The following is a 15853-nucleotide window of genomic DNA, read 5'->3' as shown; positions in this document are numbered from 1 at the left end:
CACCCACCACTGAGGATTTTTGAGATTGTATATGAAGTAAAGCGTAGGGAAGGTGGAGGAGTAACAGGAAGGCACCTGTTATTTAACAGGTAGTGTTTAGGCCTTCTATACATTTTAAGCCTTATAAGAATAATCTTTTTCATATCAATGAGGAAAAGAACAATACCTTGAGATAAAAATGAGTAAAGCATATGACATTAAAAAAAAAGAAAATTCATTAATTCAACTGCTATTATATTTCAGGGCCTGTGATAAGTGCAGGCCATAGAAAGAAATGTTAAGAAATATATGAATAAATGTTTATACTTAATAGTATTCAAATTAAAATGAAACAACAGTGATTTTCTACTTTGTCCATCTATGAGCAAAGTTAAATTAGTTACCTAGTTTGGAAAGATAAAGAAATATATAGATTTTTTTCAATACTGCAGATGGGGTTATTTGCATAACCTTCTTGGAGAAGGTACTTTAATAATGGTGTATTAAAAACCTTAAAAATATTAAAAACAAAACCAAAAAACCTTTGACGCAGCAATTCCGCATACAGGAATTTATCCAGTGGATATATCAATTTGTTCACACTGACATGGACAGGCTCTTTATTGAAGAGGAATTTGTAACAAATAAACATTTTGAAAACAACCTAAATCAGTAAGGAAATGGTTAAATAAATTAGATACATCTATATAATATAATACTGATTGGCATTAAAGTAAGAGAAACCATTCTTTAAGATGTTTTATTAATTAAAAAGAGCAAAGAGCCAAACACTATATAGAAAGCTACTATTCGTATATTTTTAAAAAACCAAAATACGTTTATAACTGTACACACACACACACACATGCACACGCACACGCACATACACACAACATCTGAAAGTATGCACAGGAAACTGGTATCAGTGATTATTTCTATAAGAGGAACTAAACAGTTGGAATTCAGAGGTGAAAGAAAGGTTTTCATTGTATTCTATTTTGTACCTTTTGATCCATTTAGAATAAAGTCATTTTTTAATGAAACTAACTTAATATTAAGAGTTCCAGTAGAGGAAAATAATGTGCATGTGTGTGATTTACAGTTTCATTAAATAGAAGGATATCTGTGTGATAAAATGTCAATATCTGGAAATATTTGAGACATCACAGAGCCAAGGTCATATTATAAAGCTGTGGGATGGATGAACTGTGAGTTAGATCTTTTTCATTTAGTTAGTTGGTTATTTGATTAATTAAGACAAAAATGACTACTAATACTCCCCTAAATATATGTATGTATGTGTAAATGTGTGTATATATGTATTTATTTATTTTAAAAAATTGAGATATAATTGACATATAACATTATACTACTTTCAGGTGTACAACATAATGATTCAGTATTTGAACTATACCATATAGTTACCAAAATGGTAACAGTACCATTTTATAATCCCACCTGAAATATCTGAGGGTTCCAGTCTCTCCACATCCTCACCAATAGTTGGTTTTGTCTAATAGTTATAGCTATTCTAGAGGGTATGAAGTGGTTTCCCATCATGGTTCGGATTTGCATTTCTCTGGTAACTAATGATTTGAGCAGCTTTTCATGTGCCTCTTGGCTATTTATACTTCTTTGATGAACTGGCTATTCAATATTTTGCCCATTTAAAAAATTGAGTTGTCTTCTTATTAATACAGTTCTTCCTGTATTCTAGGTAGAAGTCCTTTATCAGACATACGATTTGCAAATATTTTCTCTGAGTCTGTGGTTTATCTTTTTATTTTCTTAATGGTACTTTGAAGTAAAAGTTGTAAATTTTAGTGAAGTCCAGAACAATGGATTTTAATGTTACAGAATATGAAGAGTTGATTGGTGTGGTTTTAGATTCCATATTTCAATTAACCTTTAAGTTACCATTTGCAGAGTTTTAATATTGTGTCATTTTCTGAAAGGACAATTAAATCATTTTTCCATTTTCGAATTTCATATCTGTATGAAGCTGAATTTTCTTCATATTTTTCAAACTTAATTGCATACTGCCACCAGATTGCATACAGAAGTGGATATGAGAATCCAGTTGTCCTTTATTAAGCCAGACATCAAAGAGGTTTACAAAAATGTAAAACAGTACCCCTCTTGTCATTACTTTTTTTGTGTGTTTTATTTATTTATTTATTTTTGCGGTACGTGGGCCTCTCACTGTTGTGGCCTCTCCCATTGTGGAGCGCAGGCTCAGTGGCCATGGCTCACGGGCCCAGCCGCTCTGCGGCATGTGGGATCCTCCCGGACCGGGGCATGAACCCGCATCCCCTGCATTGGCAGGCAGACTCTCAACCACTGCGCCACCAGGGAAGCCCTGTGTGTTTTAAAGATACAGTTGTTTTTCATTAAAATGTTACTTATGTTAAGATGGAATATGTTTAATGATAATTTTAAGTGAATTGGATAGTTAAATTTTTTTTAGTTTTAATTTCTAACTCATATAAATAGAAGTATCTTGAGATCATCAGTAATTTTCAGAAGTGTGAAAGATTCTTGAGATTAAAAATAAAAATTTGAGAACCGCTGCTTTTAATTTAACATGCCAATTCAGAGTTGCGTAAGACAGCTCTTAAATGTTTATAGCATTGTTTTCTGATTTTCATATAAGTTGTTTTTGTCTGTACTAGATTGTTCACTTTTTGAAAGCAGGGATCATATATTTTACCTTTATTTTATTTCTCAGATCATAATTCTCCTCCTGGAATAAGTACCCAATGAAGACAACAGGGAATTGAAGGATTTCCCACTGCCCGACATGTTAGGGCAGCATTTACTGTGTTGGCTTTAACATAGATAGCTGTATTTTTTCCTTCAGGTAGAAGAGCACAATGGTCACATCTTTAAAGCCACCCAGTATAGCATCCCTACATACTGTGAGTACTGTTCTTCTTTGATATGGATAATGGACCGAGCCTCTGTTTGCAAATGTAAGTATGAGAGTTCTTTGAGGAATTTTTTAACCACTTGATATTTCTGTTTCCATGAGTTTTCTTAAATCTTCTTTAACATTAAGGAATAATTCATACTCCCTAATTCTTTAACTTCATCTCTCATTATAGTTCCCTTTACCTACTCTTTGTTGGCAAATAAGATATTTTGGTGTTCTTTGGTTACTGTACTTGCAGCTCACTCCATCTGAAATGCTCTTCTCTCAGATGTTAGTATGACATACTACTTCAGTTGATTCATGTCTCCACCCTCCTTTCTAAAATGCCACCCTGTCCCCCAATTCCCTATCCCTTTACTCAGCTTTTCTAGTCTTTATAGTAGTTATCACCACCCAAGATGATGTTAAGTATTCATTTGTTTTCTTGTTTGTCTGTCCCACTAGAATGTGTTCTCTGTAAGGTCAGGAAACTTATGTGTCTCTTCTGTATACCTAGAAGTATACAGAACAGTTCTGGCACATTATAAGTTTTAGTAAATATTTATTGGGTAGATGGACCTATAGATGGTTGGATGAATTAATGAACAAATTCTTAGATTATAACCAGAAAGGTACTTTTTCTACTATAATTCTTTATCAAAACCTTTAAATCCTAGAACGTGAGTGGAGATTTTTTGTGGGTCAGCTTGGTTCTGGCTTACAGAGGGTCTTTAGCGTCTACTCCTGTCATTCCATACATCTATCCTGGTGCTTTTAATAATTTTGTGAGTCTTTGTTTACTAGTGGGCCAGAACTGAATAAAAGAAACGTTAGGAAGGGTTGTGTCCAGTATGACAACAAGGATGGAAATCATGTTCACCATAGTGAAATCAGCACCTGGATATTGCTGGATATGTTCATTTGTTCTATGGTTCAAAAGTGATTTTCTTTTTGTTTTATTATCAGTAGTCTAAAAAAATTGCAGTGAAAGTGAAATTGGGAGTAGTTTGCCATGTACTTGACTGTTTAATGTTAGTCTGATTCCTGTAGGTTTGGTATGATTTTCTCTGTGATCTGAAACTGAAAATACGAAGAATCTGCTTTTTTTTTTTAATGACTTGGGTGGGTTTGGTTTGATTTCTTAACAGCATTAACTAACTTTTTTTGTGCTTATACTGGTGATTTCTCCAGTACAGTGGTATGGTCTCCCCTCCTTGATCTTGGCTTTGAAAACCCCTCAAGTCATGCTTTAGAAGCTCAAGAAGGATATTCAGGTGTTGATGTGCAGGAGCCAGAGCTGGTGTACCAAAATGATGTAGGCCAAGTAGTTTCTCCATATTCTCCTCTCAGCGTGCCCTTTGCACCTACTGCTGCCTAGCCACCCTGTTATCTCCTGCTCCGAGAAATTATTTCTGCTCTTAACTTCTTCCTTATCTCATCTTCCCAATCACTACTGATATTCTTTATGTTCTGTTTCCTCAGAGCTCTGTTCTGGACCTTCTAGGATAGTAAATAAGGCCTTTCTTATATCTTAGTATGCTACCAAATTTGTTTTTATTTTAGTAAAGGTCTTTGACAGTAATGCTTTTCTTACCCATTGGAATGATTCTTAATAGGTATTTCTTTCATTTTAGCAGATCGTAGAACAAATTTAAGAGGGGAACATGAGCACTAGTTTGTGAATCAGACCACAGAGATACATATTCTGCTGGAATATGGTGGGGACAGGGGAGGAGGGGTGGGCAATCTTGAAAGAATAAAAAGCTTTTTCATAGACAGTGGTTAGAAATTTTAGGTATGTTTTTCAACTTCATTTTTCTGAATTGAATGAATTAAGACAATTTTTCATTCTAATACCATACAAAGTATATGTATGTGATACTGTAGCAGTCTCAGCTTTAAAGGAAAAAATTTATGCTCAGAATAAAGCAGTAAACTTATTAAATTCTTGTCACTGATGTACAGACTTCTGAAAATGCTACATTCTTAACCTATTTTTCAGTATGCAAGTATGCTTGTCATAAGAGGTGCTGTCTGAAAACCACAGCCAAGTGCTCTAAAAAGGTAAGAAGTTATCATCTATGAGTAATAAATAACAGGTCTGTTGGTTTTTCGTGCCTTGTAGAAGGAAATCAAGGCCTCTTTGATGATTTTATAGAGTAGCAGTTTTCAAACTTTTTGGCCACAAATCACAGTAAGAAATAAACTTTATATCATAATCCAGCATACACATATAGAGGGATGTGTATATATAACTGAATCGATTTTCCTGGAACTATATTTACCTTTACTACATGGGAACTACTAAACTGATTTCACAGCCGGCAACTTATTAAAACACTTCTTTTAAAGGTTTCCTACTTCTTTAAACACTCATAAATGTTTCTAGAAATTGTCTTGAAAGTGGTAGGCTACAATTAAAGATTTTAACATGAACAGTAAAATTCACCAGCATAGTTGGTGTTTTTACATATTTCTACTTGGATACACAGATCTAAAAGATACTGAACATGTACTCTGCTACCTTTATGCTTCAATGAAGCAACAATTTTGGAAATATTTCAGGCTTTTATTGGCGTATAATCACATTTTCTTATTAGTCACATATAATTTTAACAATACTATGCAAATCTGAACTATAATAAAATGTGTGTGCATGTTTACAGCCCTTGTATATAGTTTGCATCTGTTCCAAATTAGTAGACAAACATGGCAAAGTACAAAGAGAAATTTGACAAAGGGCTTAAAATACAACGAAGGTGGGGCATCTGCTTCCAGCTAAGACGAAGTAGCTTCTGGCAGACTAATATTCATGCTCATGCTGAGAACAGCTGAAAAAAGTCTGTTGCCTAGCATTAGAAAGTTGCCCAGGCAAATTGAATTTAGGGGCCTAGATCCTACAGAGAAGAGAATTACAGATTGGTGAATCTATATCTATGAGATGTTTCTCTCCTACTGGGAGTTTGTCAATTTTTGTTGTAGGGCAGGAAACCAAGATTCTGGGCAGAGGGCCACACTTAAGAGTCAGAGAAGCCATCAGTGCTCTTAGAAATCTGATAGAGTTATAGAGACAAAAGTTGGAGTTTGGGATTGCCAGGACTTGAGGGACCATGATCCAAACATATAGAGAAGTGAGCCTGAAACTCAGAGGTTTTTCCCTCAAGGCGTTTTCTGAATTCTTAAGCTGCACAGGGCAAGAGGTTAAGAAGCTAAACAGAAAAGCAAATTAAGAGTATTTTGCAGTCTTACAGTGTCAGAGAGAGAAAAATTGGACTTGGATGACCCACCTTTGAAAAAGGACCCTAGTCAATACTCTAGACTCTTCAGTGAGACCTGTGAAGAGGTATACCCCAGGAAGGAGGATGAAGCATTGATACCATTGATCAACTGAGTTTTATAAAAACTGCAAGGCAGTCCTTGATTGGATTAAGATGATCTCTTCCTTTTTCTAGCTACCCACCTACAGAGAATAGCATGAATTCTCTCTAAAGAGAGGTAACATTGTTGAGAGCCTTTACAATTTGTTCATATATGAAATTAGACATTAAGAAATGAGACTAAGAAATAAACAGACAATATCTGTAGACTCATAGATGACCCATTACTGAATTCACACATGTACTTAAAAATTTTTTAATTAATATGTTTAGATGCTCGATAAAAAGATTTAAAATGGGGCTTCCCTGGTGGCGCAGTGGTTGAGAGTCCGCCTGCCGATGCAGGGGACACGGGTTTGTGCCCCAGTCCAGGAAGATCCCACATGCAGCGGAGCGGCTGGGCCCATGAGCCATGGCCGCTGAGCCTGCACATCCGGAGCCTGTGCTCCACAATGGGAGAGGCCATAATAGTGAGAGGCCCGCGTACCGGAAAAAAAAAAAAAAAGATTTTAAATGTCTTTTTTATCATAAACTTGAAATATATATATAAAAAAGAGCCAAATGGAAATTATAAAAATAAAAAATGAAATTGTAAACTCAAAAGACAGGTTTAACAGTGTATTGGCCATAGGAGAAGAGAAGATTGGTGAGCTGAAAAATAGATAAGTAGAGACATCCAAGCATAGAGAGTAAAAAGAATGGGGAAATACAGAAATAAACATAGAGACATATGGGAAAGGATGGAAGTTTCTTAAATGTGTGCAGTTGGAGTCCAGGAAGAAAAGAGAACAAGGGAGAAGCAGCATTTTAAGAGCTAATGGTCAACACGTCAACCACTTTCAACCTAAAGTGGGATAAATGCAAAGAACATCATACTAGATGAACAGTCCTCCAAATGGAAGAAAAGGAAAATTTCTTAAAAGCATTCAGAGGAGGGAAAAAAATAACCGCTACTAAAGGAGCAGTGAAAAGACTGACAACTGACTTATCAGTAGAAATGATGGAAGCCAAAAAGACAGTGGCTTGGCATATTTTAAGTGTTTTAAGAAAATAAAGCTAACTCAGAATTCTGTACTTGGTGACAGTAGCCTTCCAAAGTGAAAATGATGTGAAAACACTCCAGACAAAAACTCAGAATTTGTCATCAGCAGACCTGCTATAAAAGAAATACTAAAGATTCTCCAGGCAGAAGGAAAATGATCTCAGATAGAAACAGAAGTACAGGAAGGAGTGAAGAGCTATGGAAAGAGTAAATAATATGTGTAAATATAAATGAATATTGACTAAAAACAATAATAATGTTTTATGGCTTAAAATATAAAGAGAATTAAATTATGTGACAACACCACCACCAAGGTGGTTGGGGAAATGAAGTTAAACTATTCCAAGGTCCCTGGATTATCTGAGAAGTGGTGGCACAGTGGTTAAGAATCCACCTGCCAATGCAGGGGACACGGGTTCAAGCACTGGTCCAGGAAGACCCCACATGCCGCAGAGCAACTAAGCCCGTGTGCCACAACTACTGAGCCTGTGCTCTAGAGCCCACGAGCCACAACTACTGAGCCTGCGTGCCACAACTACTGAAGCCTGTGTGCCTAGAGCCCGTGGTCCTCAACAAGAGAAGCCACTGCAATGAGAAGCCTGCGCACCACAAGGAAAGAGTAGCCCCTGCTCGTCGCAACTAGAAAAAGCCCGCACACAGCAACGAAGACCCAACGCAGCCAAAAATAAATATATTTGACTTAAATATGTTATGAGTATTTGTTGTAGTCTTTAAAGTAGCCACTAAAAGAATAGCAAATGAATATATAGCTAAAAAGCTAATAAAGGTGGGAAAATGGAAAAACAAAAAATACTTGATTAATCTAAGAGAAGATGAGAAATGAGAGAAACAGAATCATAAATCAGGTCAAAGAAAATAAATAGTGGATTGATAGATATAAGTCCAAATATATTGGTGATTACATTAAATGTTAATAGACCAAATACTTCCAATTAAAAGACTAGGATAGGAACTTCCCTGGTGGTCCAGTGGTAAAGAATCCGCCTTCCAATGCAGGGGACAGAGGTTCGATCCCTGGTCAGGGAGCTAAGTTCCCACGTGCTGCGGGGCAACTAAGCCCACACATCACAACTAGAGAGAGAAAACCCACACACCACAACTAGAGAGAAACCCAAGCTCCGCAACGAAGAGACTGCATGCTGCAGCGTAAGATCCCCCATGCCTCAATGACCTGATGTAGCCAAAATATATATATATTAAAAACAAAAAGACTAGGATAGGGACTTCCCTGGATGTCCAGTGGGTAACACTCCACACTCCCAATGCAGGGGGCCTGGGTTCGATCCCTGGTTAGGGAACTAGATCCCACGTGCATGCCGCAACTAAGAAGTCCGCATGCCACAACTAAGAAGCCCATATGCCGCAACTAAGCGTCCGTATGCCACAACTAAGAAGTCTGCATGGCGCAACTAAAGATCCCGCATTCCGCAACGAAGATCCCATGTGCTGCAACTAAGACCTGGCACAGCCAGAATAAATAAATAAGTTTTTAAAAAGACTACGATAAAACCAACTGAAAAATCTCAGTGATATGCTATTTACAAGAAACATACTTAAATATGTTTAAAAAAAATACAGAAGGTTGAAAGCAAAAGGATAGATAGATATAGCATGCAGAGACTAATCAATAGAAAAGTGGTGTAGCTGTAATAATACTAAAATGTACTTTAGGACGACAAACATTACTTCAGGTAAAGGTGTTTCATAATGATGAAATGGTCAAGCCATTAGGGAGCTATAAAAATTCTAACTTTAGAAGAGTCTATTATAGCTTCAATACCTGGAAGACAAAAATTCAGTAAGGATGCAACTGATTTAAAAAACACACTTAAAAATCTTATCTACTTGGGGCTTCCCCAGTGGTGCAGTGGTTGAGAGTCCACCTGCCGTTGCAGGGGACACGGGTTTGTGCCCCGGTCCGGGAAGATCCCACATGCCGCAGAGCGGCTGGGCCCGTGAGCCATGGCCACTGAGCCTGCGCGTCCGGAGCCTGTGCTCCACAATGGGAGAGGCCACAACAGTGAGAGGCCCGCGTACTGCAAAAAAAAAAAAAAAAATCTTATCTACTTGATGTGTATTGAACCCTGCATCTTACAACTGCCTGAATACACAGTCTTTTCAACTGCACATGGAACATTTGACAAAATTGATCATATGTTGGGCCATTAAGCAAGTCCCTACAGATTTCAGAGGATTGAATATTTTGAGAGTATATTCTTTGACCAGAATAAAATTAAGCTGTAAATCAACATAAAGATAACTAGACAATCCTCAAATGAAAATGGAAAAATATTTTGAACGAAATGATGAGGAAAGTATGACACAACAAAAGTGTGGGTATAGCTAAATTTGTGATTAGAGGAATATTTATAGCTTTAAGTATATATTAATATACATTAATAATATATTAATGTACAATACATTATAATACACATTAGAAAGGATACAAGGATAGAAATTATGTAAACTTCCATCTGTCGAAGGTAGGAAAAGAAAACCTAGCAAATTAAACCCAAAGGCAATAGAAAGAAGATAATAAAGATAAATAAATGAAATGAAAAACATCTATACAAAAGATAAAAAGCTACAAAGCTAAATTTTAGTTCTTTGAAAAGACAATGCATTAACTCTTAGCAAGAGTGATCAATAAAGAGAATTTTTAAAAAACCAAATCATTCACAAGAAGAAAAACATACACCACAGATACTACAAACATTAAAAGGAAAATAAAAGGCTATTATGGACACCTTGATGCTAATAAATTTGACATTTTAGATTAATTGGGCAAATTCCCACAAAAACACAACTAAGTTAAACTAAGTCAAGGAAAAATAGAAAATCTAAAGAGTTATATCTATTAAAATAGAATCTGTAATTGAAAAAGCTTCTCACAAAGATATCTTCAGGCCCAGATGGTTTTGCCATTGAATATTTCCCAGTGTTTAAGGAAGAAACACCACCAGTCTTTTACAGACTCTGCCCGAGAATGGTAAAGAGTAAATACTTCAGTACTCTTTTCCCAAATTGACGAATGAAGATAGTGAAACTTTGAAGTCAATCATGATAAGGATAAAGGAAAATTTCAGTTCAGGCTGTATCATAAGCTTAGAGGTAAAAGCCTTAACCAAAATGTTAGTACATTGAATCTGTGCTAATGACAGATGAAAAAAAAAAAGACTTCATGATAAAGTTGTTTTTTTTTTTTTTTTTTTTTTGCGGTACAGGGGCCTCTCACTGTTGTGTCCTCTCCCGTTGCGGAGCACAGGCTCCGGATGCGCAGGCTCAGCGGCCATGGCTCACGGGCCCAGCCGCTCCGCGGGATGTGGGATCCTCCCGGACCGGGGCACGGACCCGTGTCCCCTGCATTGGCAGGCGGACTCTCAACCACTGCGCCACCAGGGAAGCCCGATAAAGTTGGTTTTTAATCCATAAATGAAAAGTTGGTTTATGGAAAAAATCAGTTTTTTTGAAAAAATCATTCAAAAATCAGTTGATGTAATTCACCACATTGAACTAATAAAGAAAAAAATATGGTCATCTCAATAAATACAAAAAAAGTTTTAGATAAATTTCAAAAAGCACTCACCATTCAAAGAAAAAAAAAATCAACCACAGAGTGGAAGAAGATATTTGCAGCTTGGATCTACAATATCTAAAAAGCACCTACAAGTCAGTAAGAAAGAGATGGTCAACTCTGTGGAAAAATGAGCACATAATTTAAGCAAGCACCTCACAAGAGAGGATTTCCAAATGACCAATAAACCTATGAAAAGGTGACCAACTTCACTAATCATCATCAGGGAAATGCAAATTGCAATCATAGTGAGGTATATACCCACTAGAATAGCTAAAATGAAAAACATCTTAACAAGGATATAAAGCAATTGGAACTTTCATACATTACTGGTAGGAGTTTGTGTTAACCTAACAGCTCTCGAAATTATTTGGCAGTACCTATCAAACCTGAACATAAGCATTTCTCATGACTTAGCAGTGCCACTCTAAGATATATACCCAACATATATACATAGATATCTGTGCCAAAAGAACATTTATATCAGCACTATTTGAAGTATCCCCAAACTGAAAGAAACCTGAATGTCCATCAACAGTAGAATGAATAAATAAATTGTGGTATATTTGTATAATGGAATACAATATGGCAGTGAGATTAAACTGTTGGTACTCACAAACATAATGTTGAGTGAAAGAAGCCAGAAACAAGAATACATACTGTATTATTCAAAAATAAATAAAGTTCAAGAATAAATGAAACTTAACTCATGGAATGCATATTATATGTTATCATTAATATAATGTTCAAAAGCAGTTAAGACTAATTTGAAGTGATAGAAATACAGATACTGGTTATTTGTGAAAGGTGAAATGCATAGTAGTTGGGAGGGTCTTGAGAGGGAGATAACTACTGGTTATATTCTATTTCTTGATTTGGGTTCTGGTAAGAAGTGCATTCATTTTGTCTAAATCTGTCAAGCTGTACACTTAACGATTTATATACTTTTTAATATATGTGTCATACTTCAATAAAACTTTATTTAAAATATACAAGGAAATTACTTCGGACAGAAAATAACTAAAGACACCCTGCCACCCCTTCCCGCAGAAGAAAAAAAAGAAAATAACTAAAAACATATATTGATTTTACAATAAGAACTCAGAGTTCACTTTGTCTCAGTTGAGAATAGTAAAATTAGTTTTTCCCTTAATTTCAAGAAATAGAAATTTTTAGCATGTTTGCTTTAGATTAGTTGGTTTCAAATAAAACTATTTTGAAGTTTTTATTTAATACCTTCAAGAATTTTATTTTTTTGCTTTCACAAGTTTTACTATTAACATTCCCAATGCCCTAGGGATAGCCATAACATTTAAATAAATAGATTATACGTGTGCATGTGTGTGTCCTAGTAATAGGAAAAAGATTGGCTAAAGTTATTTTGTTTTAATTATTGCAGCAAACATTATTTTATTTCTTTTATTTATTAAGCATTTGCCATATACCAGATACTGTGCTTTGTATGTTCACCTGTAACTTAATTTTTATAATAACCCTCTGAGATAGAAAGGTGATATTCCTATTCCCAGCTATAATCTAGTTGCAAATATGAAATAACCTAATTCATATAGTGACAATATATGCCTCTGCCTTTAGCTATGACATCAATAGTCCCTTAAGTTTACATAAACACCGAAGCGTTCTTATGCTTCAGAAATTAGTGACAACTAATTAATTTTAAATCAACAGATTTTCAAATGGTACTTGGTGAATGTTTAACATACAAAGTCTATCCCCTTTCTCCTTTGCCCACATCCCATCTTTACATGAAGAGATTTTTTTAATAGAAAGGGAAACAGTAATCAGTTGCCACTGCCTCCATTCTGCCCCATTATTTGGCAGGGGTCGGGAGGATTCCTAGTGGAAGAGGATTGAAACTAACAGCTCATATATTTATACTCTCAGCATTTATCATAATTCCCTTTCCTCCCAGCTTTCATAACTGTGCTTGTAAAACTTGAGGAAAATAAAAAGTAGTTACTCTTAAAGAATTGGATAAATATATTTAACAATGTTTGAATGTATTTGGAAACAAAAATTATTTTCCATTTAGTATGATCCAGAGCTATCATCTCGACAGTTTGGGGTTGAATTATCCCGTTTGACCAGTGAAGACCGAACTGTTCCTTTGGTGGTGGAAAAACTTATAAACTACATTGAAATGCATGGATTATACACAGAAGGTATTTACCGAAAGTCTGGTTCAACTAATAAAATCAAGGAGCTTCGACAAGGTCTAGATACAGGTAAGATAGTGCCCTCTAACTCAAGACCAGATAATTTTACTTAAATAGGTCATCTTACGCTCTTAGTTTTCATCACATGTTGATCATTTTCTTGCAGCCAGAAGAGTGCAGTCTTTTCTGTGGTGCTTGTTTTATCATTTGTAGCTTTCAAAAGAGTCTTTGTTTTTATGTGGTCAATTCAGCAAACATACATTGCATATCATTTGTACAGGCATTATTAGGTACTTCAGACAGATCTCATTTAATCTTTTTTTAACAGTCTGGTAAGATCATGTCTTTAATTTACAAAGAAGAAAATTTAGGTTCAGGGAAATTGAATAATGAGCTGTCGATGAGTTGCAGGGCACTGTGCTGATGTTTTTGTATTAATTTTCACAACAGATCTTTGTACTAATCTTCCCAAACAGTGATTATTATCCCTGTTTACAGATGAAGAAACTGAGGCTTACAGAGGATCTTGCCCAAAGACTCACCACCAATAAGTGACAAAGCTGGCATTTAACCCATAATCTAAACTATTGCCTGTTAGTCTCTGTTATTCTGACTCCAAGTGGTGCTCTTTCTGATGCATATTCTTGCCTTCCTACATTGATGACATAGTTATTTAAATGGATAAGTAGTGAACTGAACATGTATCTGTGTAGAGCTCTAGCCTCAGTCTTGGAATGTATGCAGAGGTTTGACTTTGGCTTTATGTTCAACTTCTACTCTTCACCACTATTAGAAAGGAATAGATTTTTTTTTTTTTTTTGTCGCACTGCATGGCTTGTGGGATCTTAGTTCCCCGTCCAGGGATTGAGCCTGGGCCCTCGGCAGTGAAAGCACGGAGTTCTAACCACTGGACCACCAGGGAATTCCCAGGAATAGATCTTTTTGAATCACATATAGGTGCAAAGTTTGTCCCTGTGTCACCAAGAATCTACCCACAGGCATCATTCATCCTGTATCATCCCAATCATCTCATGTATAACCCTAGGGAGTTTATAAGTGAAGCAGAGTAAAGATTTTCTTTACATTTCCTAAGCTCAATTATCACTGTCATTTCATCTCTGAGAATGACTTAAAATCAGTCTGACTTTTAGAAACTGTCCTTTGAGCCTTTTTTATGTTTGTCATCTGAAGCATCACTACTAGAAGTATCGTTCACAGACCAATCCACAAGAGAAGTACAGAAATTGAGAAAAAGCATTTAGAAACATTCATAGCAATTTAACAGTGCCTTGACATGAAAACTTGTGATCTTTTATTTTACACATCTATCAGTCCGCGACATTTGAAAAACAACCAACAAACAACAACTGTTCCTTTACCACAGTAGGAGCACTGTTCCAAAGCATGGAATTAGATTGTAGAAGATAGTCTGATTAAGAACATGAAGGCATTTTTCAGTCATGATAGTTTCTAAGGTGAATTATTTGACTCTCTGCATGTTTTGGCTTTCTTATCTAACTCTTGTCTCTGAATAGATGCTGAGAATGTAAACCTAGATGACTATAACATACACGTCATTGCAAGTGTATTCAAACAATGGCTTCGTGATTTGCCCAATCCACTCATGACCTTTGAACTCTATGAGGAATTTCTTCGAGCTATGGGTAAGCACAGGCTTCCTGGGTTCAGGGAAGGCCTGCACTTGGGAAAGGAATGCCATCTTCATATTAGATTATTTAGCCGTCCTCTCAGTTGGTTTAGTTCATACAGATCCAAAAGTGATACAGTCAGTACAAAACTGCCAGTGAACTCTCACCTACTCAAATGTTAACTTTTTTAGAAACTCATTAAAAGGTCAGTGTCCTAAAAACTTTCTGAGCAGGTCACCTAGTTGCTTCTTACAAAGAGATTGAAAGACTAAGGTTATAAACAAATTTAAAAATTAAATAGGAGATTTATATTCATTTAAATTGTGAATCTAGGCAAGAACTCAGTGTAAAGTTGGCTGTCTATTTTAAGCCATGCCTAACATGTTGGTTTAGTTTTTCAGTGCTACAGATGTGTAGGATATTGATTAAGGCCTACCTACAAGTGTTTAGGCCCTGAGGCCTGACTCCTCAATTCCCATAAGACTGATTTATAACTTATATAACAATTGATTAATTTTAATGGGGAATTGGTTTGCCACAAAATGCCTGAAAAACTAGGGCATCTCTTGCCCCTTGCTGTAATCAAGAATTACTGGGCTATGGATTAAAACTCACGAGACTGCTTAGAGAGTATAGAACTCAAGCAAAGGGAGATTAGTGGTAACTGTGAGTTGTTCTTCTGCTATACAGGTATAGCTAAAACTCCTAAAAATCAACCCTAGAGCCAGTCGCCCTTGCTACCTAGGGTCTGTCCAGAAGGAATATGTAGTGTATAAGAGAGGATATTCATTCTTATTTGCTGCTCTTACTGCTTTCAGGCCTTCAGGAGAGGAAAGAGACAATCCGTGGTGTATACTCTGTGATTGACCAGCTCTCCCGAACTCATCTCAATACACTGGAACGCCTCATCTTTCATCTAGTCAGGTAACTTCAAGAAACAAAGGAACACTTAACAGTTTCTCTTGGATTCTTTTAAATAAATGAAGAGCTCCTTCGTATGAAAAACTGACAGATCTTTTTTTTTCCTGTTGATAAAGTCAATGCCTCAAACAGGTGGTTATGATTCCTTGGAGCAGAAATCCTCAGCTGAGTTAGATTGCATGGCAGGTGCTTCTCTGCCCTG

At 36.1% G+C, this 15853-nt stretch overlaps 1 protein-coding gene across 11 annotated transcripts in view; it reads left to right on the top strand.

The window, feature by feature from the left end:
* Window positions 1–15853, top strand: part of MYO9A (myosin IXA) — a 268245-nt gene that overhangs the window by 219251 nt on the left and 33141 nt on the right. For 10 of the 11 annotated variants that reach the window (XM_027123508.1, XM_027123501.1, XM_027123505.1 and 7 more), the window contains 5 exons: window positions 2840–2951; window positions 4893–4954; window positions 12958–13150; window positions 14617–14745; window positions 15549–15654. In XM_027123508.1, coding sequence (XP_026979309.1) covers window positions 2840–2951; window positions 4893–4954; window positions 12958–13150; window positions 14617–14745; window positions 15549–15654 — 602 coding nt within the window. Of the gene's footprint in view, window positions 1–2707; window positions 2952–4892; window positions 4955–12957; window positions 13151–14616; window positions 14746–15548; window positions 15655–15853 lie in introns of those variants that run through there. The other variant, XM_027123510.1, reaches the window with a different exon arrangement.

This window comes from Aethalodelphis obliquidens, unplaced genomic scaffold (genome assembly GCF_003676395.1).
Source record: "Aethalodelphis obliquidens isolate GAN/ISIS:26980383/991018 unplaced genomic scaffold, ASM367639v1 scaffold26, whole genome shotgun sequence".
In the NCBI taxonomy this organism is placed as follows: domain Eukaryota; kingdom Metazoa; phylum Chordata; class Mammalia; order Artiodactyla; family Delphinidae; genus Aethalodelphis; species Aethalodelphis obliquidens.
This window is presented reverse-complemented; position numbering and strand designations above follow the sequence as displayed.